Source organism: Erigeron canadensis, chromosome 1 (genome assembly GCF_010389155.1).
Source record: "Erigeron canadensis isolate Cc75 chromosome 1, C_canadensis_v1, whole genome shotgun sequence".
NCBI classification, from domain to species: domain Eukaryota; kingdom Viridiplantae; phylum Streptophyta; class Magnoliopsida; order Asterales; family Asteraceae; genus Erigeron; species Erigeron canadensis.
The window spans coordinates 29,043,348-29,066,630 of NC_057761.1; the positions used below are offsets into that span (position 1 = coordinate 29,043,348).

Below are 23,283 nucleotides of genomic sequence, written 5' to 3' on the forward strand. Positions count from 1 at the left end.
CATATGGGAATGGTATGGATTTGATGGGCGTCAATCCAAGAGATAGTGACGGTTGTTACGGTACGGGCGTAGCCCTTAATTCTAAGGGCAAAGCCCTTAGAGATGATTTTTCAATGGTTACCACGGTTCTCACCATATATGTTGGTTCTCACTTGATCCCTTCACGTTATATACATATCTATACTCTATATTAAAGAAAATACCCCCCATGTTGAAAGTTACATGGGGGGAAATGTCTAAAATGCTCTCCTATGTAATATTTACACCTACAAGGCTACAACCTTTTAAAATATTTTCACATACACTATTCTCTTAACATTAATAATTAAATTGCACTATCAATCCTTTATTTTTCTAAAATATCTCCATTAACCTTTTAAATCAATTACTTTTATATGAATTATCTACAGCACTCGACGTCGCATCCACCACCAACACTCGCCTCCACCACCACACCGTCGCCGTCACGACCACCGCCGCATCGCGCGGGTACAATGCTATATATATATATATATCTATTTATATTGAAACTAGTATGTATAAGTTTAATTTAGTAAAATTATCTGTTGAAAACCAGTCAAGTTAAGCAAGACAGATATGAATTAAGTTAGTTAATTAGAAGTACTTTTAGGCTTAAGGGTGTCCCCAGTAATCTACACAGAGATTAAAATCTATAGAAAATTTTCATTGTGTACCTTATTCTAACTAATCCTTGAAGTCATCAATTAATGACATCCGATCGTATATTACAAGAAACTTGACAAAGCTAGGTTAGACATTAATACCTAGGTTGTTTTGGTAAAATCTATGAATTCGAATAAATGATAACTATGTATTTAATATTTTGGAATGTATTGAATTTTGTCTGAAAGGTTCTATAATTATCACAGCAAGAAGGTTTACAAACAATGGTATGTATATCACTTATCATTTTCTCAATTTCTTATGCTAAAATCATATAACAAATTATTTTTTTGTGTGTGTATGAAAGGAAAATAGCCTAGATAACAATTGGCGAGGCTCGGTTGGAGGCATAGTTGAGGCACCTATAGACAAGGTATGGCCCATGGTCTCTCAAACTGCACGACTGCACGAATGGATGCCTATGGTTGAAACATGCACCCACCTAAAAGGAGTCGCGGGTGTTCCTGGATATGTTAGACTAGTTTCCGGCTTCATGTTTCCTCAAGATGATGGAGACCGGTCTTGGATCAAGGAACGCTTAATTTTCTTAGACCCGTTATTACATAAATTCTCATATAGAATGGAAGCTAGCAATGTGGGTTTGGACGGATCTGTAAATGTGCTCAAACTCGTAGATTATGGGGATGATTCAACTCTAGTAAACTGGTCCTTTGAATTAACTCCAGTTGAGGGTGTATCCAAAGAAAGTCTGATAGATTATCTTGGATTTTTATATAAATCATGTATTAGCAAGATCGCAGACGCTATAAAAGCATCACACACGTTTTAAGTGTCCATATATATGTAATTATATATAGTACTTGTTAACTTTTCTATATAGTTACTTTGGATGCAATCCATATTCTTATTGAGATGAAAGTTGCTTAAGGGAAACAATTCGATCGACAATATTGTTTCTCATGTTTTTGTCAATTTCTAGTTTAGAACGAAAAGACAATACAATCATCTAATCGTTCAGATGTCTTTCTTTCACGCCTCTATGATTTATTCGATTTGAAGCAATAATTTTAATCCTGAAAATATGACAAGAGATAAATAAGATGAACAATACCCATCAAGAAATTGTTCATGAAAAGAATCTCCCATCTCAAAATAAACACCTTATTCTATGATATCTAAACATCACCATTAATTATAACCAATTACCACAAGCAGCCATGGTCACATACCTTTGTGGTTATCAGTTAATGAAAGCCATTTCTCACCTGAAAACCTATAATTCCATCACCAACATTCAAACACCACCACCATCAACCATCTGTCGCTATCGCCACCATTTACGTGCCCTTCTAGAAGCAAACAACACTTGTTAAGTAGAAACAAAACTACATGAGAAACATGGGACACTAATTCAAATAAGGTGGGAAGTATGTTTCATGTATATTTTATAGTTCAAAATCATGTAATGGTCAAATGAAAATGCAAGAACTAAACTGTAGGTTCTACCTTAAACTTCAAGAAATCTTGATCAATTCCATGCCATATTACTTTTTGCTCACCTAACATTATAAAGCGACATTTTTAATTAATGTCTTTATAAAACCTCTTATGACTCCTGAAAAACTTAGAAATAAAGATATCCTATCTAGCTAGCCTGAACCCAAATGAGAAAAATGGCGAGTTGGGCGCATTCAGTCATGGTTGTTCTAGCTATAATCTTGTTGCCAATTATGGTTGAGACCAAGGTTTGGCATTACAAGTTCAATGTAAGCCCATGTCCCATGTTACCGGTTTCTTGAGTCTTGGTGCATCAAGGTCATCGTTAGATTTAATGAATTTCTGATTTGCAGGTTGTAATGAAGAACTTTACTAGGCTGTGTGAAACTAAGCCTATAGTTACTATAAATGGAAAGTTTCCAGGGCCGACTTTGTATACCAGGGAAGATGATAGAGTCATTGTTAAACTAGTGAACAACGTACCACACAACATTACGATCCACTGGTATGGTTCTATTATTCAAGTTTCCATTCTGCATTCAATAATTTACACTAATGTCCATACGATGATAACCCAATATTTAGATTTTGTTCGAAAGGTTTTAAACGCACAATTGGTTTCAAAAAGCAATTTAAACGTACAAACATGTGGAATATCAATTATGTGCACAACATGTAGTTTGAATCTCACTAGGTAAACATATATCAAAAAAACAGTCTAGGAAATAGCCACACAAATACCAGTTAGCCTGCATATATATTTAAGTCAAATGCTCGACTTTTCCCAGGTAGCCTGTACATGGATATCTCTTCATTTACCCGTTTTTAAAACTTAATATGAAAATCTTAAAAAATCATATTTTGTTCAGGTTATAGGCAAAATCTACATGTATTATTGTTGATTGAAATCAAACCCGAAAGTCTTCAATCATGATACAAACTTGAAATATGGACTTAATTTGAAGTCTTTTTAATACCAAGCTGTTCCAATTTGTAGGCATGGAATCCGGCAACTAAGAACAGGGTGGTCAGACGGGCCAGCTTATGTAACTCAATGCCCGATACAATCTGGCCAAAGCTATCTTTACAAATTTAACGTTACGGGACAAAGGGGCACACTTCTTTGGCATGCACATATCACCTGGCTAAGGGCAACCGTGCATGGAGCTATTGTCATTTTGCCTAAGCATGGTGTTCCTTACCCGTTCCCTAAGCCTGACCACGAAAAAGTTGTCATTTTAGGTAAGATTTTAGCATAATCAAGTAATTCATGGATAGCAATGTTGAAGATACCACATATACTTTTACTCTAGCAACTGGAATTGAACAAGCACAGAATTGGATGATTTCTTAACAACTCTTGGCTATTCACCATGATTTCTTTCTATTTTTGGTAGGTGAATGGTGGAAATCGGATGCAGATGATGTGATGAATCAGTGGATACAAACTGGTATGCCGCCTAATGTATCGGATGCACACACCATCAATGGCTACCCGGGTCCTGTTCCCAATTGCAGTACTTCTACAGGTACTGATATCATACACTTGTATAACAACATATTTTCCCGCGATATTTAGGGTACTAAAGTGGAAGTTTTACAGGATACACCTTGCACGTGGAATCTGGGAAAACATACTTGCTTCGTATAATCAATGCTGCACTGAATGAAGATTTGTTTCTTAAAATCGCTAAGCATCAATTTACGGTTGTTGAAGTTGATGCTTGTTATGTGAAGCCATTCAAAACAGATACGATATACATTGCCCCAGGCCAAACCACAACCGCCCTTTTAACTGCAGATCAAAACTCTGGCAAGTACTTGATGGCAATTTCTCCTTTTATGGACACCATTGTCGCGGTTGACAACCAAACTGCAATATCCACTTTACGCTACAAAAGTACCAAAATGTACTCACCGACCATCCTCACCGCCCTTCCTGCAGTAAATGCCACATCAGCGACAAATGTCTTTATCGAGTCTCTTAAAAGCCTTAATTCTGCAAAGTACCCTGCCTTGGTCCCATTAAAAATCGACCACTTTTTAACGTTTGTTGTAGGGGTGGGAGTGAACCCATGTTCTACTTGTATTAATGGAAGCAGAGTTGTGGCGGGCATTAATAATGTTACATTTGTGATGCCCACTACACCTCTGCTTCAGGCACATTATTTTAATATAAGTGGTGTTTACACCGATGATTTCCCAGGAAATCCGGTGGCACCATATAACTACACGGGTAGTGGCCCGTTAACAAATATGCAAATTACCAATGGGACTAAAGTTTACCGCTTGGCATATAATTCTACGGTTCAAGTTGTGATTCAAGGTAATTCGGTGATAGCACCAGAAAGCCACCCGATACATCTTCATGGATTTAACTTTTTTGTGGTTGGAAAAGGGATGGGGAATTTTGATCCATTGAATGATCCGAAGAAGTTTAATCTAGTTGATCCGGTTGAGAGAAACACTCTTAATGTACCCACGGCTGGATGGACAGCCATAAGATTTCGAGCTGATAATCCAGGTAAATACTATAGCTATAGGCGTGTTGGGTTATGTTTTATTTTGACAGGTCTATTTAGTTAAAAGGGATAACTTATACGATGTAAACATAATATAGTTATATGATGTTTCCTTTACAAACCTTAAATTCAGGGAGGCTGTTTAACAAGTGTGAAAATTAGTGTGGGTGCGGCACAATGATGTTTATATCACATAACGTTTTCATTTAGTTAAAATGAAAATAATGCTAGCCAAAATGTTTTTAATACATTGAAACCTGAACTCTAACAATATTCGAGTCACTCTTAACAAGACTGAAATGTTTTCTTGTTTTCGTAATAGGAGTGTGGTTTTTGCACTGTCATTTGGAAGTACACACGACATGGGGGCTAAAGATGGCGTTTTTGGTGGATAACGGTAAAGGACCAAACGAATCAATTATACCGCCACCAAAGGATCTTCCAACATGCTGATCAACAATATTTTGCGAATTATGAAACAATCTCTAGATATATTATTGCCCAAGAAAAAATTCATTGAAGTGTGGATACGAACAACAACGATCGGTCTGCTTAGCATTTGTTAGAGAAATAAAGACGGAATCGGTAAGGTATTTTGATTTTGGTGTTTGATTATTGATTCAGAGAACATTTTTCTCTTCAAATTAAACTTGTCTTTGTTGTGAGATATGTACAGTAGATGGTTGTTATTGATTTAAAGTGTCATTTATGTAATTTATCGAATTATATAAGGGTCATTCTTGAAATAAAAGAACCTTTACCTTACTAGCAAAAAACAAAGTAGACATTCAGAAAATGAAAGATTGAAAAATGAACAAAAATGTTAGAAAGCGCGCCAGGAAGGGGTCGAACCTTCGACTTTCTGCTTAGGAAACAGACGCTCTATCCACTGAGCTACAGGCGCTTTTGCACAATGTGCCTATAAATAAATTTAATATAGAAACAACCAAACTTATATGATATGTTTAGAAAAATAGTTGGAGTTTTATGTTTTAGAAAGAATGATGGAAATACTGCTTTTACATATATAGCATAACTTTCTTTTTATTGTTGTCATGGCTTGTGGTTCATTTTATTATATATGATATTGTTGTCATAACAAAACTTAAGGCCATTTTGAGGATATCTGATATTTTGTCTTTGAGTCTCGTCCTCCCATTAAAACACATTTTATTAAGTCATACGGCTGCTCAGAAATATCAAGCCAAGATTCGGCCAAATGGAAGTGTTCGACTTTTCTCCATTTTTTTTTTCTCTGTCTTGATTTTCTTTTTGAGATCATTGACTAAAAATCTAAAATTGTGGTGTTACCTTTGGGCCGGCTTAGGCTTACAGCCCATCAACCAATAACTTGTTGGTTCTCGCCTTCTAGGCTTCTAGCTCTAGCTAGTCTGATGATAAACAATAAGTAAATATGTATGACTATGATAATGAATTATACATGGATATTTGTATTGTCTTTTCTTTTTTATAAAAAAAAAAAAAACAAATGGTGGTGGTTGTAGAGGAAATTGTTTGGTGCATTGGTTCATGTAATGATGTTGAAAATGTTTAATTGAATTGTTTAAAAATAGTTGTACATTCTACACCTCATATTTAAATGGCTTTAAGGCTTTAAACCATTCCCATCGATAGGAAGTTGGTTCGTTCGGTTGGATATAATGGGATTCTTTTGGTGGGCCTAATCCAAAAGTCATGCGACTTGTTTGGTCAACCAAACAATGTTTGGTCCTTTCTTTAATATAAAACTTTTTGTGGTATGCATAAGTGTGAGTAGTATTTTTTTAATATTTATATTTTATATGGTTAGTTATAAATATAAAACATTATTAATTATTAAAAAAATATAATTTTGTTGGGTTGTTAATGGGAGTGTAAAAGTTGAGTTTAATTGGGTTGGATAAATATAAGAGAGAGAATTTAGTTTTTTAATGAATAGTATTGATGGATTGGGTTGTGAATAGGGATGGTGTAATTGTGTAAGGGTGCTCTATTTATTTAATATTTAGCCTACAATAGTTATAATAAAGATGGAACACCAAATAAAGAATACTGAATAATAAAATTTGCTTGTCTTCAAGAAGAAAAAAGTAGGTCTCACAAATTATATAACTTGTTATGTTTCAAAAACCGGCTTTGCGGATCAGTTGAGTTTCCATATGGTTGCAATCTAATATGATGGGTCTGGATTTTTAAGGTTTAGCCTCAAACTTTTGAAAATTAGCTTTTTCTAAAATGATAGTTTTATTTAGATAAACATTTGAAATAGAAACCCTAGCTCTAAAAGGCTTCTAAAACACTAAAAAAATAAAGTAACTCTCAATGTCGTCTTCCACGAGTTTTGGGTCTCAATACCGTCTTCGATGGTGTATGAGAGAGGTTGATATGTAGACAGTCTTACCCCTACCAAAGGTAAAGAGACTGCTTCCAGTTTCTATCAAAGGTAGAAAAGGACCTCCAGTGGTCCAGCCTTGCTGCGCAATGAGGATCGAACTCATTGCCTCTATTTCCAGAGGCAAGAGTTCCAATAACTGATACAACCTACTTGATTTTAATAAAACACTAAAAGGTCTTTATAATAATAATTTGCCTAAAAAGAGTTGAATTAAAAGCCCAGCTCATAGCCCTAATCTTAAGCTCCGCCTCCAAACATCTAAACATAACCTCAACTCGAAACTTTTGTGTCAAATATACCCGCCATTTTCAACTTATGTTCACAGTATACACGTGGAAATACGGAGCTGATGTATTATTATATATGTTACTCGTATTTAACATTTCTCATATCAATTATTCTATCGTTATCAAACAATGAAATAATAATTTACAATGTTGTCATGTTGAAGAAGGGTTATTAGGACCTATTCAACAAGTAAGGGTAATAAAGAATAAAAGTAAGTAAAATAACTTCAAATTTCAGTAACCTTTTTTATCAAGAACTTAAAAGTCCGATTACTCCCTTAAAACACCTCTATAAACTATAAGCTCAACTGTTACACGAATAAGTTCTTAATAATGTGAAATACGTTCATTTATTGTGAAATATTGTTTGTTTATTTTTCTTAATAAAAATAACTCCCAATACCGTCTTCTACGGGTTTTGGGTCCTAATTCCCAAATATCATTTTCAATGATGTATGGGGAAGGTTGAGATATAGACAGTCGTGCTGGACATGAGGATAAAACCAATAACTTCTGTTCTCCAGAGATAAAAACTCAGATCAATAATCCAACCCAATGAACCTAGTTTATAAAAACTTATACCTTAAGTTGGATACAACTCGAGGGATCCCCTCGACCCCTACCATTTCGATGTCTTCAATTGTAATACTCATGGCCCTAGCCTGTGGGCCCACCTTAATAAAGTAATAAGGTCTATTTCACTATTTGCATTATTTACCTTTCAGGGGCAAGTTCACTTTTAAGTCCTTTGACCCATCTATATTCCTTGATCCAATGTACATGATTTTTAGTGTAGGGTTGACCGAAAGTTTTCAAAATACTAACAAGTATAAAATTAAACTATAACTTTATAAGATATAGAAAACTATCATTGGGGTAAAACCTGAATGGTATCCCATGAGGGTCTTGGGCCTGGGGAGACCCAGGTTCGAATCCTGAGAGAGCAAAGTTTACTCCTATTTATCATCATGCCATTTGGTGGAGTAATAGGAAGTTTTCCTCCCTCCATGGTTTCCTGAAATTCGAATGGCATCATGCCAGAAAGACGTAGGAGCCGATAAATAGGACAAACAGACTTTAACCATTCAAACGTTAAAAAAAAAGATATAAAAAACTATAACTATGTAAATAATTCACAATAGATTGCGGGTTGTCAAAATAGTATTAGAAATATAGAATTTTATATACATTATGAGGTTGACGCTTAGGGCACCATATATCTTCCCCATTGCCAATGGAGTAACCATAGTTGCAAATTATATGTATAAACTTTTTACCACTAACTTTGTACCCGCATAAAATAATATCGACAGACTATTTTGTTAAAATTCATAGCGGTCGTTATTCATTAAGGATTTTTTAATAATTTTAGCAGTTTCTATGAGTTTTTATCACTATTGGTAGTTTAAAGTCAAGGTACATTGACGTTCAAAATTTGCCGCTCAAAAAAAAAGTTACATATTAAAAAGAGTTACATTGACCAATATGTCATATTTTTTATCTGTAACTACAACTAGGGGTGTAATCGAGCCGACATAGTGTCAAGCTCGAGCTCGACTCGATTGTAAAACTCGAAGCTTGAAACTCGACTCGAGCTCGACCGGGCCTTTATTTTCAAGCTCGAGCTCGAGCTTGCTTTACGGATCGACACTTTTGAGCTCAACTCGACTTGACTTGATTAAGAATTAAAAATTAGTTTTAAATCAAATTAGTCTTATAAGCTCGACAACTTCAAGCTTGACTCGATTAAGCTCGGCTCGATAGAATATAAATTATGTAAAAATATAATATTCAAGGGTAGTATTGTTAATAAGTATAAGCTCGATTAAGCTCGCAAGCTTTTCGAATAGGCTATATTGAGGCTCAAGCTCGACTCGAAAGTCTACTCGAGTAGCTCGAGCTCGAGCTCGACTAAGACCGATTCGATTTCGAATAATATACGAGTCGAATTCGGGTAGCTCGCGAACTGTATGTATCGTCTCGTTTACACCCTTTTCTACAACGTATGTCTTAAAAGATATACTACATTTGATAGAATGAATCCATAACCTAGACTACCCTACCTTATACTTCCACCATGATAAGTGTTTAAATGTTTTTTAAAGAAGATATATTGCCCGCCTTTATGTCAACGGAAGATTTCGGGTGGTGAACATAAGTTAAACTCTAACATTGAGTTGGTTCAGTTGGATCAAGACCAGTGTCTCAGATCAAGGAAAAAAATGTCCTCATGTACCGATTCTTCGGGTATAGAAACACCAAAGAGTAGTCCAATTTCTAGACCACAGCAGGTCGATGTGGTCCAAACAGTTGAGGAGGAGGATGACGACGACGATGACAATGATAAAGATAATGATGATGATGATGATGATAAAATATACTGTAAAGAAGTTACTAAAGCTAAAGTGACAGATAAACTATGTAAGAAAATCAAGATTCTGTTTTCTATTAACTGTATGTTGATATTTAGCATAACTATAGTTTTAATACTTAGCAAAACTATAGATAAATCGGAAAATATTGAGATTTGGATTTTCGAGTTATGGGAATGGTGTGTTTTGATATTGGCAATCTTACGTGGTCGTTTTATTTCAACCTGGCGTACGAATGCGTTATTTTTGTTAATTTAAAAAATTTCCTGCTTAGACAGAAAGTTCGGTATATTGTTCAAAGTTTGCGAAAGAGCAGTTGGGTTTTTATTTGGTTAGGTTTAATTTTACTAACATGGGAACTCTTGATCAACCGTGGTGTTCGTGAATCAAGAAGTACACGAAAAGTTGTAAAGTATATCACTAGGGGGATTGCTTCTACTCTTGTTGTTGCGGGTCTTTGGATACTCAGAACTCTGCTTGTAAAGATCATAAATTCTTCAATTTATGTTAGTAGATATTTTGATAGAATACAAGAAGACATCTTGCATTACTACATTCTGCGGACGCTTTCTGGGCCATCATTAACCGGTGGCTCAGAAAGCGTTAATGGGCGGAAGGAAGAAGGAGAACAAAAAAAGGGATCGGTTATTGATGTGCCAAAACTCCGGAAGTTAAATCCTAACAGCATATCTGTTGGGACGATGAAACTGTTGATTAAAGTTGTAAGGGAGTCTGACTTTCCTAATCCATCTGATGAAAATGCCGGCTATGCTATATTTAGGAATGTAGCTAAACACGGGCATAAGTAAGAATCATTCTAATCCTATTTCTTGATCTTTCAGTCTGTTGTGAATGCGACTAAGCGACTTATGTTTTTATCATCGCCAAATGAACTAGGTACATCACAGAGGATGATCTTTTGCGTTTTATGAACAAAGATGAGGTGAAGCAAGTGCTCTCAATGATAGGAGGAGATAAGGAAACCAAAAGTATTACGAACAAGTCCTTTAGTAATTGGGTCACGAATGTGTCTGAGAATCATTCTCGTCTGGTGTTTTCAATACATGACACAAAGTCAGCCATAAAGGAACTAAACAAGTTTGTAACTGCAATTACAATACTTGTGCTTATAATCATCTGGTTAATTATCACAAAGATTGCTACAACAGCAGTGTTGCTTTTCATCTCTTCTCAGTTCTTACTTGCGATTTTCACATTTGGGGCCTCTGCTAAGTCAACTTTTGAAGCCATAATATTTGTGTTTGTCAAATACCCGTATGACGTTGGAGATCGTTGTGTCGTTGATGGTGTCCAGGTTGTTGTGGACGAAGTGAACATATTGACAACTGTCTTCCTGAGATATGATAATGAGAAGATTTATTATCCAAATTCAGAATTGGCTACAAAAGCAATCAGCAATTTCAATCGAAGCCCTGACATGAACGATTATGTGGACTTTGATTTGGATGTTTCCACTTCAAAGGAGATCATCACCGTTCTAAAAGCTAAAATTAAAGGGTATGTAATATGATCTCGTGGTCAGCTTTTAATTTGTGAATAAAAATAGTGTGATTGACATTATCAGGTACATAGATCGCAAACCTCAGTTTTGGCGTCCAAAACACATTGTTAGAGTTAAGGAGATTCAAGATACAAACAAGATGAAAATGAGCCTCAATGTCACTCATACAATTAACTTTCAAAACTATGAAAAGAGAAACAAAAGAATATCGAAGCTGGTAACAGAGCTGAAGAAGTTCTTCGAAGAACTTGACATCAAGTATCATTTCCTTTCGCCAAGAAGTCTCCACGATGGTACTTTAGTGGTCTAGAATATTTGAAACTGATGATCTTATAAGAGATTAGAAAGTTCGTTCACAAGAGACATGTGAGATTGACCATATATGATTACTACGCACCAGCAAATGTATTGTTTTAATTGTTACAAGTCATGTTTATTCATTCCTACTTTGTTATCTAAATCTTTTTATTTCAAGTGTAATCGTCATTAGAATTTTACTCGAATGAGATTTACACGGATTTTAATCTTTGATTTTGGTTGCTGCAGTTTAGAGACAACTTTAAAGCCAGCAACTTAATGACTTTCGAGTCTTGTAGATAAAATACTGTCAGAATATAATTCTTTGACTTTTAACAGGTCAGATAAAGCATGGCATGGACAATTATGATGAAGGTACCCATTGACAATGACTTGGTTTGCTAAAATCTGCCCCCTTTTTAAGACCTAATTCAATCACCAACTAATCTATAGATCGATAACAAGCCAGAAAAACCATGACATTAATAGTTTCTGGATCTACCATATTTGCGACTAGCTTAGGAGGTCGATCAATATGACCAACAGCAAAAGAACCAACTGGCGGGCCACATGAATGGATGGCTGATCAATCCGAATCACCTATACACAATACTTGCACGCCATCTAGTATAAAGCAGACAACGAGATCGAGCTAGTGTAGAGGAATAATAGAAGACAACTGACATTTCAATGAATACATCTGGAAAGCCCATCCTTGATGGTCTGTAATTTGTAAAATTGTACGTCTAAGGATATAGGTAAGGCATATCTTTTTGTCATTGTGGTTGTGTGAACCTACCCTGTCCACGCTATTGTTTATGATCAATATTTGTAATTTTCAACTTCTAACGACTTCGTCTACAAGAGAAACAATATGAGCGGTATATCACCCGATCTAGCCGACTATTGTCCGCATGGTTCTACCAAGTGTACTCGTTTATGATTGTCAAATTGATCATAATTTTCCACCTTAGCAATGACTATTGACCGGATACGCAACCCAACAAATCTATATAGATTCATCACGACCATGACCAATGCAGCCGTGCAGGTCCTGAATCAACCAAGCATTGGCTTGCTTAAATGGGTTGTTCCGTAGGGTCAAAGGATCAAAACAGTTGATTGTTCAATCATACAAATAGATCAGTGATAGATTTGTTGACAATGACATTGACAGTCCTAGACTAGTTTGTACGAAACTTCTAACAATAGAAAGTATAAATTACTCTATAGAAGACGCATTTCTAAGGCATCAACACTTCCATATGTGGATTTTTCATATTTGCAAGCAATAGTGAATGCACTCCATATTTGTAAGTTCAAAAAAGATCAACTACTGTTTGGAGTATAATACCTCTACAAGTTCTCAATGTTGCAATTGTCTATTACTTTAGGTCTTTTCCCCTCAATCAATCACAATCATTACATATGAAGACGCATTTTACTTGCTCTTTTTGTTTTCTTTAGCATTAGCATAGCTGTCTACTAGGCCCTCAACATCTTTCCAAAAGAGCCCTTCCACCAACACGCCATCCTTTGTGAACCTGCAAAACAGCCATACGCAACATTAGAAACAAAGCCTTCATCCTAATGGTTAAGATAGCAATGGCAACATAGGTTGGTTGCATGAAAAGTCAAAATGTAAATGGGTGTGTGCTTTGTGTGTGTGTGTGTGTGTGTGTGTAGAGAGAGAGAGAGAGAGAGAGAGAAAGAGAGGGAGGAGGGGGGAGAGAGAAAGAGACCATTTCGTAACACTTTTAGTGAGCTCCACAGTTGGTTTTGCAGAAATGGATTTTGGATCAGCGCTGGCTATCATGAGAGTGTACATGTCAGAAAACCTGGGTAACTTAGACGACACCATCAAGCCAGTGCTGTTATAAGCAGAGCCCTATCAAGAAAACAAATTTAATAATGAAGAAGGATAGCAGCATACTATACAAAATTATAAACAGGTCGAGTTCTATATACAGCAAAGTCTAACATTCTCTCAATACATCATGTAGCTCAAATCAATTGTATCATTGTAGCATCATGATAAAAGGTTATTTTATTGTTACAGTTCCCAAAGCTGGTGGCATCAAAAGGCTAGCCTAAGCCTCATAATAGAAATACAGTGAGTAGCCGAAGTAAAAAATATATATATGACTAGCTTGTATAACTTTTAAGTTCTGTAATATATTGAAGCCCCAATGAAGTTCCATAAGATATATGACCATTTCTAATAGAAAAAAAAAGTCCATTATTGGGGGTCTCGTAACTTAACCTGTCTGATAGAACAAGCAACGAACACCAAACATTGGCATGGTAACTAACGGGCAGTTCCTAAGTGGTCCAACATATAATTCATCAAAAGCACACGAACTTAATAAAAAGACAATATATGGGCAGAATACTATTATACTTCGTGGGGATCAAGCAGTTAACCCGGTAATAAAAAATTATACTACTGTCGATGTTGATTCCAGAAGTATAAAGCTTACAGCTAGACATCTGTGACAACGTTTCTCAAATTCAGTAATCATCCAAGTATTACATAAAGAGTCAAAAGACAACTTGTATATCTGAAATTGTAATTTTATTGCTAAAAATAGCAACTGGAAATATTATTCGAGTTTTGTGAATTTATGCTGACTTGCTGAATATGTTGTTATTACCAGTTTATTAAACATGCGTGCTCCTGTTTCAACTTTAAATGAAGCCTTGAATATAATTTTATTTTTCTGATTTTTAAGGGGAAAAAAAACATAACTGGCCTTGGCTTGCAACACAGCACTATTTTGGATTTGGGCATCAAAAGTGAGCTGTGTACCCTGTTAAAGGGTTGCAAGATACAAGGTTCAGACATCTATTACTGCATAATGCATTTCCCTTGAGATGACAAAAGTCTGTAATCGCTATATAGTATAAGCATTTACATACTGGGAGATATCTAGGATGGACTGATGGAGGAAGTTCGGGAGGGATGTAGGACACCTAACGTAAATCTAGGAGTAAACAACATCCAAAGAGAAAAGGCCTGAATAAGACTCCTTAACAATCTGACCTTAAGTCTACGAAACTTGATGAATCTGCTAAGTACAAAGTACTGTATCTCATAGTGGACATATCTCTCTTATTTTGATGACAGCAAAATATATATGCATTATGCAACTTAGTAATAATCACCTGATGACAAAGAATCCTTAAAGTCGCGCAATTACATGGACAAAAATCAAACTTGATGCCATACTCTTATTCTGAACATAGACAAAAGCACAACCAAATCGATGTAGGGAGTAAATTAGATGCTACAAAATCCCCAAATACTAGATACTTCAAGAGTACATATATATTTATAGATGTATAAACCTCAAAACATTGTGAGGCGCCAAAAAGGAGCTACTACCTAATCTAGTCCTCACGATTTACCATACAACCACTGAATGAATGCGTTTTATTATAAACAAATTAATCAAGCGTCAATTTCAGGTTTTATAGGGCAAAATGTGCTAGAAACTAAATCCTAATGATAGATCTATGAGCTAAGAGCAAGAAAACTGAAAAATATAATTTTAAAATTTGAACAAATATTCAAGTATATGCACAAATAGAACAAAATAAAACTCACTGAAGGAGGGTAGGTAAACAAAAACGCATTCTTTTCCTTGGTGTAGATGATCAACTGCAATATCCCATTGAATACCACATACTTTCCATAGTCAAAGATCAAACATATTTCACTTCTGACAGTAAATCACATATTACTATGTCTGTTTCTATATATACAAGAGCAAGTTATATATCTTATCATAAAATATTAAAATGGCACCAATTCGTGCAAATGTTAAGAAGACACCAAAAACGTCGCAACGCCATTAGTGATGCACAAAACAAATTTTATGATGCCCCATTACGGGGTTCACAATGGAAACACGTCTTATTTCAAAAACCGATCAAATTTAACGTTTTCAAAAAACATGTCTAATACAACAAACGTACAAATTTATTTAACTTAAAATTCACATTTCAGCGTACCCTTTCCATTGTCGTATCAAATAACATCTCTTTAACGCGTTGTCACGTTATTTTATTTCTCATTTACAGTCTACATGTGAATGGACTTAACAATGCAGTATAGTAGAACAGAATAAAACTCGAAAGTAAAAACGAATACGAAAAACGAAAAAAAAAAAAGGATATGAAAGAATGCAGGCAATGAGGAAAAGCTTGTTATCAGGAAACTTCTTATTATAAAACTGAGCAAATAATGCTATTATTATAATAACCGATCCAATCAGCAATCTTATGTTACTCGTTCTCACATCTTCACTGTATCCACGGTTTGTTACGATCTGATAAAAATAATCATTTCAAAAATTTAATTGTAAAAAAAATATGAAAAGATAATTTACTGTACGTAGTAAAAATATATATATATAAAAAAAAATTTACGTTTACCTCAGTGACAGTTTCGTCTAGTAAGTGTTTGATGGAGTTATGATCTAAAAGATTTGTCTTTTTGGGGTTTTTGGTGGCGGAATTGGTGGTGGTTTCGGTGGTGGTGGTGGTGGTGGCTGTCGTCATCGGTGATTTTATTGGATTTTTGATTGAGGATTTTTAGGGTTTGTCTGAAATGGATAATAATTTGGGGTTTTTTTTTCCAGTAACTCCGCGTTTTTCAAAAGTAGTAAACTAGTAAAGTGGTGAACCTGATTTGACTATGGGCTTTTTTTTGGTATAGGACCACAGGATTTGGCCCAATTGTTTTTAAATTTTTGTTTTTTTTTTATCTTTTTAAGAAAATTGATATATAAGAACAACTTTTAACTATCGGGTATTGAGACGAATACTTTGAGATTTGGCGTACTGTGTTAAGGAAGCCAGCATATTTGTTGGCGTATTGAATAGGCCTGGCAATGGATTGAATGTTGATCTAAATTCGATCCGATCTAATTCATTTATATCATTTATTCGATCAAAAATAATATTCATTAATCCATTTAATAATCCAATGGATTGCTCCATTTCTCCATTTAATTATTTGGATCAATCCATGATCCATACGGATTGATATATCACCAAAATTGTTTAATCCACATAGAGCAAAGGCAGGTCAGGGCCAAAGATGACAGGGTCACGAGTCACAGGAGACATAGGTAACTAAGGTCAAGAGTGACAGGGGACACGTGGGATTGGGGGCAAGGGGTAACCAAGGGCACGAGTGACCAGAAGCACGAGCAACTAGGGGCACGAGTGACCGGTGACATGGAGTAACTAGGGGAACGGTTGACCGGGGCACCAGTGCAGTGAACGGGAACACGGGGGTATATTTAAAAGGGTGTTTTTGATATGTTGATGTGACACTAACAAGCTGAGATTTTAGCGTGAGGATTAATGACAAAAAGTGATTTAGTAGTCAGAGTCAAGTATTATAAACGTGCCACCAATAAACTGAATTTCAATATGATATATCAAAGAGGTCTAAAGGGCTAGTAAAAAACTACTAGATGAGTGCCGACGCGTTGCAGTGGTACCATTTAAAAAAACGATAGTTAAGTGTGGTGATGATGGATACGGAAGGCGATGGTCGGGGTGTTGGTGATGATGGACCTGTCACACTGGAAAGTGATGGTATGAAATAAAGGGAGATAAAGAAGTGGTGTGAAGTGAATGTGTGTTACTTATTATATGGTTAGATGTAATTTTGAGATATTGTAAAAAGTGCTTAAAGTCTTAAATCTTATTTTTTTTATATGAGATTATAGATATAGATAAATAGAAATTTTAAAAGCAATTCAACCTTTTATACAACTTTTTACTTTAATATATATATAATCCATAAAATCAATTTAGAAATTAACTTAATAAATTTTTTTTTTATAAACATTATCATTTTATCATTAAAAATGGCCTGCTACAAATAACCCGGCAACCATTTTTTTTCCCTAGGAATTATCTTAATGGTGATTATATCCATTATAGCCTAAAATTGCAATAGTATATGCATATCCATGAAAATTTTAAATGATACAGGTTTAAGTATAAAAATCCGCAACATTGATTCGAAAAAGTTTTTGATATTTTCAAGCAAATATGCTCGAAATACAAACATACACGGGCAATGAAATTAAGTAATAACTTTATTTTTTGAATCATTTTTGCTTAAACCTTAAAGATAAAAAAACTTATTGTATGCACCCATCATATTGCAAAATTTGATGATTTAAGACTCGACACTGGAAATTATTAATTCTCCTAACTATACCTCTTGAAAATCCTTCTATAAAATTATGACATGTGACAAAATCTAGAGTTGAGAATAGGAAAGAGAATTGGTGGACACATGTCATGACTTGACGGTTTTATGAGGATTTGTAGGAGGATATTTAAGAAGATTAATCATTTTTCCCCACGATAACCAAGTTAGGCTAGAAGAAAGATAGCACCAAAATCAAACAAGTTAACCAAGGTAAACTAAATTCTTTTTCACGATTGTTTGAATAAGTTTTAGTGCACTAAAATATTTATTTGATGTAAAAAGTCATCTCTTGATAGAATGTCTTATTGTGTCTTAGACTTAAATTTATCCTTAATAAACGTACATTTATTTAGAAGCATATTAGTATTCCACAATTATAAAAAAGCAAAAACACATGAAATAAATTTACAATGGGTTTAGATATGACACGGATTTAACATTCATACTAGTATTTTACTAGTTCAACAAGTTGCATTTTTCATAATGTTGAATTGTTGATTAGGTCTATTCTAACCAAAGGTCTATCCGGTTTTTTTTTTTTAATTTCAATCAACATCCATCCCCGTCTAATATAAAATCAAAATATCTGACCAAAAATCGCACACACAAACACAATAAATAAATGCTCAAATAATTTGATTTCGATCTCTCGAATATATAAAAAACCCAGCCAAACAACAATTATTACCTCCCCATATATATTTCAATGTGAACTAAACACCCAGCCAAACAAACAAAGACAGCCAAATTATTAGCTCCTCTTTCACCGGAATCATCACCTTTCCACCTTGTCCGTTACTACACTCTCTCTCTCTCTCTCACACACACAATCTGTATCTATCTATCTATATTAAATAAATATATATATATACAGAAGGTGTGTGACTGAGGAGCTTGTATCACACACACAGAGGTAACAGAGTAACAGTAACTGGGGGTAATGGTGGCAAGGATCAACGGAGTAAGCCGTAGGGCGGCACAACGGACGGCGATCTCAGCCGTTGGATCACTTAAGATCAAGTTGTTATTGTTCATTTGTTTCATTTTTACTGTGATTTTATTACTGTCCAGAACGCCGTCGTTTTTCGGATGGGATCAGCGTAACCTACCACCTCTTGATCGCACTTCCAGGTAATCAACGAATTATTCAATTAATTAATTAATTAGTTAATTACTCGTAATTAGTATTTTATTTATTTATTTATGAATTATTTTAGTAAAATAGGAAAATTTGTAATTATCATTTGTGTGATCTGTATCAGTTGATGCCAAATTAGGAATTACTTATATGAAATGGAATTACTATTACTTTAAGAATTTAATAACAAAAGGCGAATGTGAGGTAAGTCCTCAATTAATTGGTAGTTGACAAATTGTAAGTTATTAATTCGGTTACTACTTTTTAACTAACGATAAGGTCTACAAACTTGCTAAAATGTTACCGGTTCCATAAATAAATATCGTTATTATATCAATTAGGATTGAAGTTTGAACAAAGACAAGGATGCTTGACCGTCGTTGAGGGTGGAGGCTGCGGCAAAATTCTAGATGTGTAATGTAATTTTGAGTAAGATAACAAAGTTTCAAAAGTTTTGTTTTCGTTTAAAAATCTTAAAACGTTGATGTGATAAACACCAATGTTTTTGTTTTGGCTCTGCCTCTTCTAGAAGGCCATAGGATGTGTGAACCATACAAGACCTTGGGCTACAAAATTACAACAAATGGTAGCATATATGTCACAGAAATATACTTTACTGTATATGGACTAAATGACTAATATCTGTTGTCGGCTCCAATTGTTGGCGATGTTGCCTCTATTATTTTTAATGTAAATTAGTAAATAATCCAACATGCCTTCACTTTCAAGGCCTCATATCTAGTAATCATTTACAGTAGTTTTTACAGCCTTGAAAAAATTGATTAGTTCATGGAGTATCTACAAAAGGCCGAAAGGGGAAGTCTATACTTAGAATGCATGTGAGCATTAATTTGTTATAAAACAAGTAGATAGTTAATCAACACAATATGTATACTGTGTTGAAATTTGATTAATTGTCAAAGTTGTGGTTTGGCTGTATCTCTTAGGATATTATATAAGCACTTATTATTTGTTATCTAGTGGAAATCTAGATAAGGTTTACGTACATTGATAGAAACCTCAATAAAGGTAGTCGCTTTCGTATTTTTCAACAGTTGTTAGGTGGTGATAGTGATTTGAGTACATCTTCTTATGCAATTTTGTTTTGATTGCTTTACAGAAAAGGCTATACATTGTTAATTAACACGTGGAAAAGATATGATCTTCTCAAACAATCAATATCTCATTATACATCATGTCCTAGATTGGACTCGATTCACATAGTATGGAGTGAGCCTAATCCACCTTCTGAACCTCTGTTGAAGTTTCTGAATCATGTTTTAAAGTCAAACCCTAAATCTGGTCGGAAGATTGAATTGAAATTTGACATAAATGAGGAAGACAGTCTCAACAATAGATTTAAAGAGATCAAGAATCCCATTACTGATGCTGTTTTCTCTATTGATGATGATATTATATTTCCTTGCTCATCAGTAGAGTTTGCCTTCAGTGTGTGGGAAAGTGCACCAGATACAATGGTGGGGTTTGTTCCTCGCATCCATTTGATTGATCAATCAGTAAGTTTTTGTTATGCCATTCGTACTAAACTACTAATACCTGTGGTGGTCTGTAGCTTATACTGATAGGACCAATACTTAGGCCACCACATTGCCCAACATACAAGCCCAGTAGCCCGTTACTTTATGTATTGACATTAGTTTCTTAATTCTTTGCATGTGGGTTTTAGTGTTCACTCAATATGTACAGCCTGAATGTTTTGCTAAATGATCTAAGAGATGATGACAAATTTGGTATCTGTCATGGGTAATGTTATTTTTCTGCATGCCCAGAAATACTCAAACTTTCAAAAGAAGTTGTAGAATCATTTAGGATAATCACCGAAAAGGGTTTGACATGTGCCACATTTTAACAAGTTAACATTGTCAAAGTTACTATAACTGCCATGTCATCATTTTGGCCATGCAAATGGGTTGCATTACCGTAATGCAAAACTTTTGAAAGCTTATGGGTGAAAGCAAAGATGTTTACCTTTGTTTACCTTTGTAGGCAATTTTGCCTTATGCAAATCACATGGCTTTTCTTGTTCTGTTCTTCAGTGTAAGTTAGCTTCTTGCTATGTCCTAGAAATCCCATAAGGCTCCAATATTGATATCAAAATACTTCCTTTTTGCAGAATGAAAACAAAGATCGCTATGTATATGGTGGATGGTGGCCTGTTTGGTGGACGGGTACATACAGTATGATTCTTTCAAAGGCATCCTTTTTTCATAGGAAGTATTTACGTTTGTACACTGATGAAATGCCTGCATCTCTTAAGGAATATGTGAAGAGGAACAGGTACTCTTGTCGAATACTTATTGTTATTTAAGTTGCAACTTTTGCTATATTGACCTGCATTATCTTTGAATATTTAACTGATTTAGTGATTTTTAATGAATCCGAACAGGAATTGTGAAGATATTGCAATGTCATTTCTGGTTGCCAATGTCACTGGTGCCCCTCCTATATGGGCAAAAGGTACTTTACTAGTCCGATTAATAATTTGCACATTGTATAATGTATGTATATAAACTATTATTATGGTTGCTATTAGCATTATTTTGGGAGAGGTTTGACTTTCTGAACCATAGTACTCTGCTTCTTCTTTTTTTTTTTTAAATCAATAATCATTTTAGTTAAAATACCACAAAACATGATAAATTGTAAGATGAAAGACCTCATAGTTTTGCATACCGACGAAAAAACAAAGCATAATTAATTTTAAAATTTTGATCTCTTAACTCTTTTTAATCATGAACCTGCAACGGGGAAATGGGGTTTATGACCAGGCAACTGGATACTGTCCAAATGTGTATGGTACCACAATCAAGAAATAGATTATTGGATACCTGTCATTTATTAACCGTCCATGTAAAAATTCGATACAAAGAACTTGTAACCCCTCAATTATCTGAAAGTATGCTCTATTTGACTGCACATAGATCGTTGAAAGTCTTGACCAGCAATTAGAACTATAATGACTTTTATATTGATATAAATAAGAAAAGGTTAGGTACAAAATCAATATTTCTCTGGTTTACAATCAAGTATTTCGAATGCCATTCTCGTAGGTATGTAAATTGTTTAGAAATAGAATACGAATTGATTACTAATGACAGGTGTATCTTTGGTGTAACGTAGGCAAAATATACGAGATTGGATCAACTGGAATTAGTAGCCTAGGAGGCCATAGCAACAAAAGGACCGAGTGTATTAATAGGTTTGTATCTGAGTTTGGCAGGATGCCATTGGTACCAACCAACGTGAAGGCTGTTGACAGTCGTGGTACTTGGTTCTGGTGACCCCTTCCCTTATTTTACTTTTTTGAAGCTTACCACTCATTCTGTTTGATATGAAGCTCTAGCTAGCCACAACCATATTTTACATTTACCACTTCTCAATGTTTGTAGAAGCCATTAATTGTTAAGTCAAACCACGTATGCTAGTATTGTTATGGATCCCGATGGTTAGCTAGGTTGTTGTACTCATATGATGTAATAGTGTGTAAATTTAGATGAAAAATTGAGTTTTATTCAGTGGGTTATGTGCAGTTGTTTTTGAGTTATATTGAGATGCTTTCTACCAGGTTTATTCAACTTCTTGTTATGGTACCAATATGATCCCTGCGTTGATTAACAATATATATATATATTTTTTAATTAGAACGGGCGAATTGTATTGATATCAAAGTATTTACAACATATACAAATAACAAATGACAAACAAACTAACAGACTCGAATAGAATCAAAATGCTACAGATCAGAATACAACCAAAATACCAACATGAAGCAACAGCAAAGCCAGCAACCAACAGATCAAAACAGCATCTCCAAACCACATACCAAAGATGCAACAAACCTTAAATATGCTAGAATTGGACCAAGTAGTTTCATCTTTCACAACTCACTATTCCAATTCGCATACATATTTAAGTAGCAGCATACACTCTCCAACCCTCAATTAGCCACAAAACTGAAATTCACCCAACTCAATCTTCATTTTCCCCCCATATTATCCACATTCTTAGTCTTCCTCACTCTTAAGGACAAGAGCTTATTCCTGACACTTTCTTGGACAAGATTATACACAACTTCCTCATTCCTTTTAGAAGTTGATTAACAATATTGAGACAAATGGTGTTTAGAAGTGGATCCATCCTGAGATAAATGGATAATATAGTTTAGACAAAAACAACAACCAAGAAAGAAGCAGCTAAATTTGAAAATTCATTCTTTAAGTGTTACATATGATATAACTGAGTGACATTTAACCAATGCTAACATTAATCTTAAGTCTTCCATCTAAACAATTAAACTCCTGGCCCTGCACCAAGGGAGAACATGCCATAATGATTTTCCATCCTGACAA

General features: G+C 34.8%; 3 protein-coding genes, 1 non-coding gene and 1 pseudogene across 4 annotated transcripts; 3 read left to right on the forward strand and 2 right to left on the reverse strand.

Annotated features, from left to right (window-relative positions):
- The first annotated feature begins 2,310 nt into the window (after positions 1-2,310).
- Positions 2,311-5,344, forward strand: LOC122584667 (laccase-4-like). Its single transcript, XM_043756712.1, has 6 exons — positions 2,311-2,411; positions 2,496-2,647; positions 3,140-3,384; positions 3,540-3,671; positions 3,746-4,666; positions 4,987-5,344. The coding sequence occupies exons 1-6, from the start codon at positions 2,319-2,321 to the stop codon at positions 5,115-5,117; spliced, it is 1,674 nt and encodes a 557-aa protein (XP_043612647.1). The 5' UTR covers positions 2,311-2,318; the 3' UTR covers positions 5,118-5,344.
- Positions 5,345-5,495: 151 nt separating this feature from the next.
- Positions 5,496-5,568, reverse strand: TRNAR-CCU. Its single transcript has one exon. It is a non-coding gene; the product is annotated as a tRNA-Arg (tRNA).
- A 4,000-nt stretch (positions 5,569-9,568) lies between these two features.
- LOC122589156 lies at positions 9,569-11,550 on the forward strand (annotated as a pseudogene).
- A 1,297-nt stretch (positions 11,551-12,847) lies between these two features.
- On the reverse strand, positions 12,848-16,202 carry LOC122608491 (probable signal peptidase complex subunit 2). The gene is made up of 5 exons (XM_043781598.1): positions 15,975-16,202; positions 15,717-15,868; positions 15,145-15,226; positions 13,280-13,425; positions 12,848-13,081 (listed from the first exon to the last, which is right to left on the reverse strand). Exons 1-5 carry the CDS (start codon positions 16,098-16,100, stop codon positions 12,979-12,981), a joined length of 609 nt encoding a protein of 202 aa, XP_043637533.1. The 5' UTR covers positions 16,101-16,202; the 3' UTR covers positions 12,848-12,978.
- A 2,206-nt stretch (positions 16,203-18,408) lies between these two features.
- On the forward strand, positions 18,409-22,449 carry LOC122605605 (glycosylinositol phosphorylceramide mannosyl transferase 1-like). Its single transcript, XM_043778569.1, has 5 exons — positions 18,409-18,906; positions 20,034-20,430; positions 21,048-21,211; positions 21,321-21,391; positions 22,055-22,449. Exons 1-5 carry the CDS (start codon positions 18,716-18,718, stop codon positions 22,213-22,215), a joined length of 984 nt encoding a protein of 327 aa, XP_043634504.1. The 5' UTR covers positions 18,409-18,715; the 3' UTR covers positions 22,216-22,449.
- The last annotated feature ends 834 nt before the right edge of the window (positions 22,450-23,283 follow it).

Bases quoted from the DNA above. Each gene is read 5' to 3' on its own strand.
- LOC122605605 (XM_043778569.1), top strand. From the start codon at position 18,716: ATGGTGGCAAGGATCAACGGAGTAAGCCGTAGGGCGGCACAACGGACG. The intron at 21,212-21,320 runs GTACTCTTGTCG...GAATCCGAACAG, and splicing joins GAATATGTGAAGAGGAACAG to GAATTGTGAAGATATTGCAA. The intron at 21,392-22,054 runs GTACTTTACTAG...GGTGTAACGTAG, and splicing joins CCCTCCTATATGGGCAAAAG to GCAAAATATACGAGATTGGA.
- LOC122608491 (XM_043781598.1), bottom strand. From the start codon at position 16,100: ATGACGACAGCCACCACCACCACCACCACCGAAACCACCACCAATTCC. The intron at 15,869-15,974 runs GTAAACGTAAAT...TATTTTTATCAG, and splicing joins TAGACGAAACTGTCACTGAG to ATCGTAACAAACCGTGGATA. The intron at 13,426-15,144 runs GTGAGTTTTATT...TTTTCTTGATAG, and splicing joins TGTTTACCTACCCTCCTTCA to GGCTCTGCTTATAACAGCAC.
- LOC122584667 (XM_043756712.1), top strand. From the start codon at position 2,319: ATGGCGAGTTGGGCGCATTCAGTCATGGTTGTTCTAGCTATAATCTTG. The intron at 2,648-3,139 runs GTATGGTTCTAT...TCCAATTTGTAG, and splicing joins CACAACATTACGATCCACTG to GCATGGAATCCGGCAACTAA. The intron at 3,672-3,745 runs GTACTGATATCA...GAAGTTTTACAG, and splicing joins CAATTGCAGTACTTCTACAG to GATACACCTTGCACGTGGAA.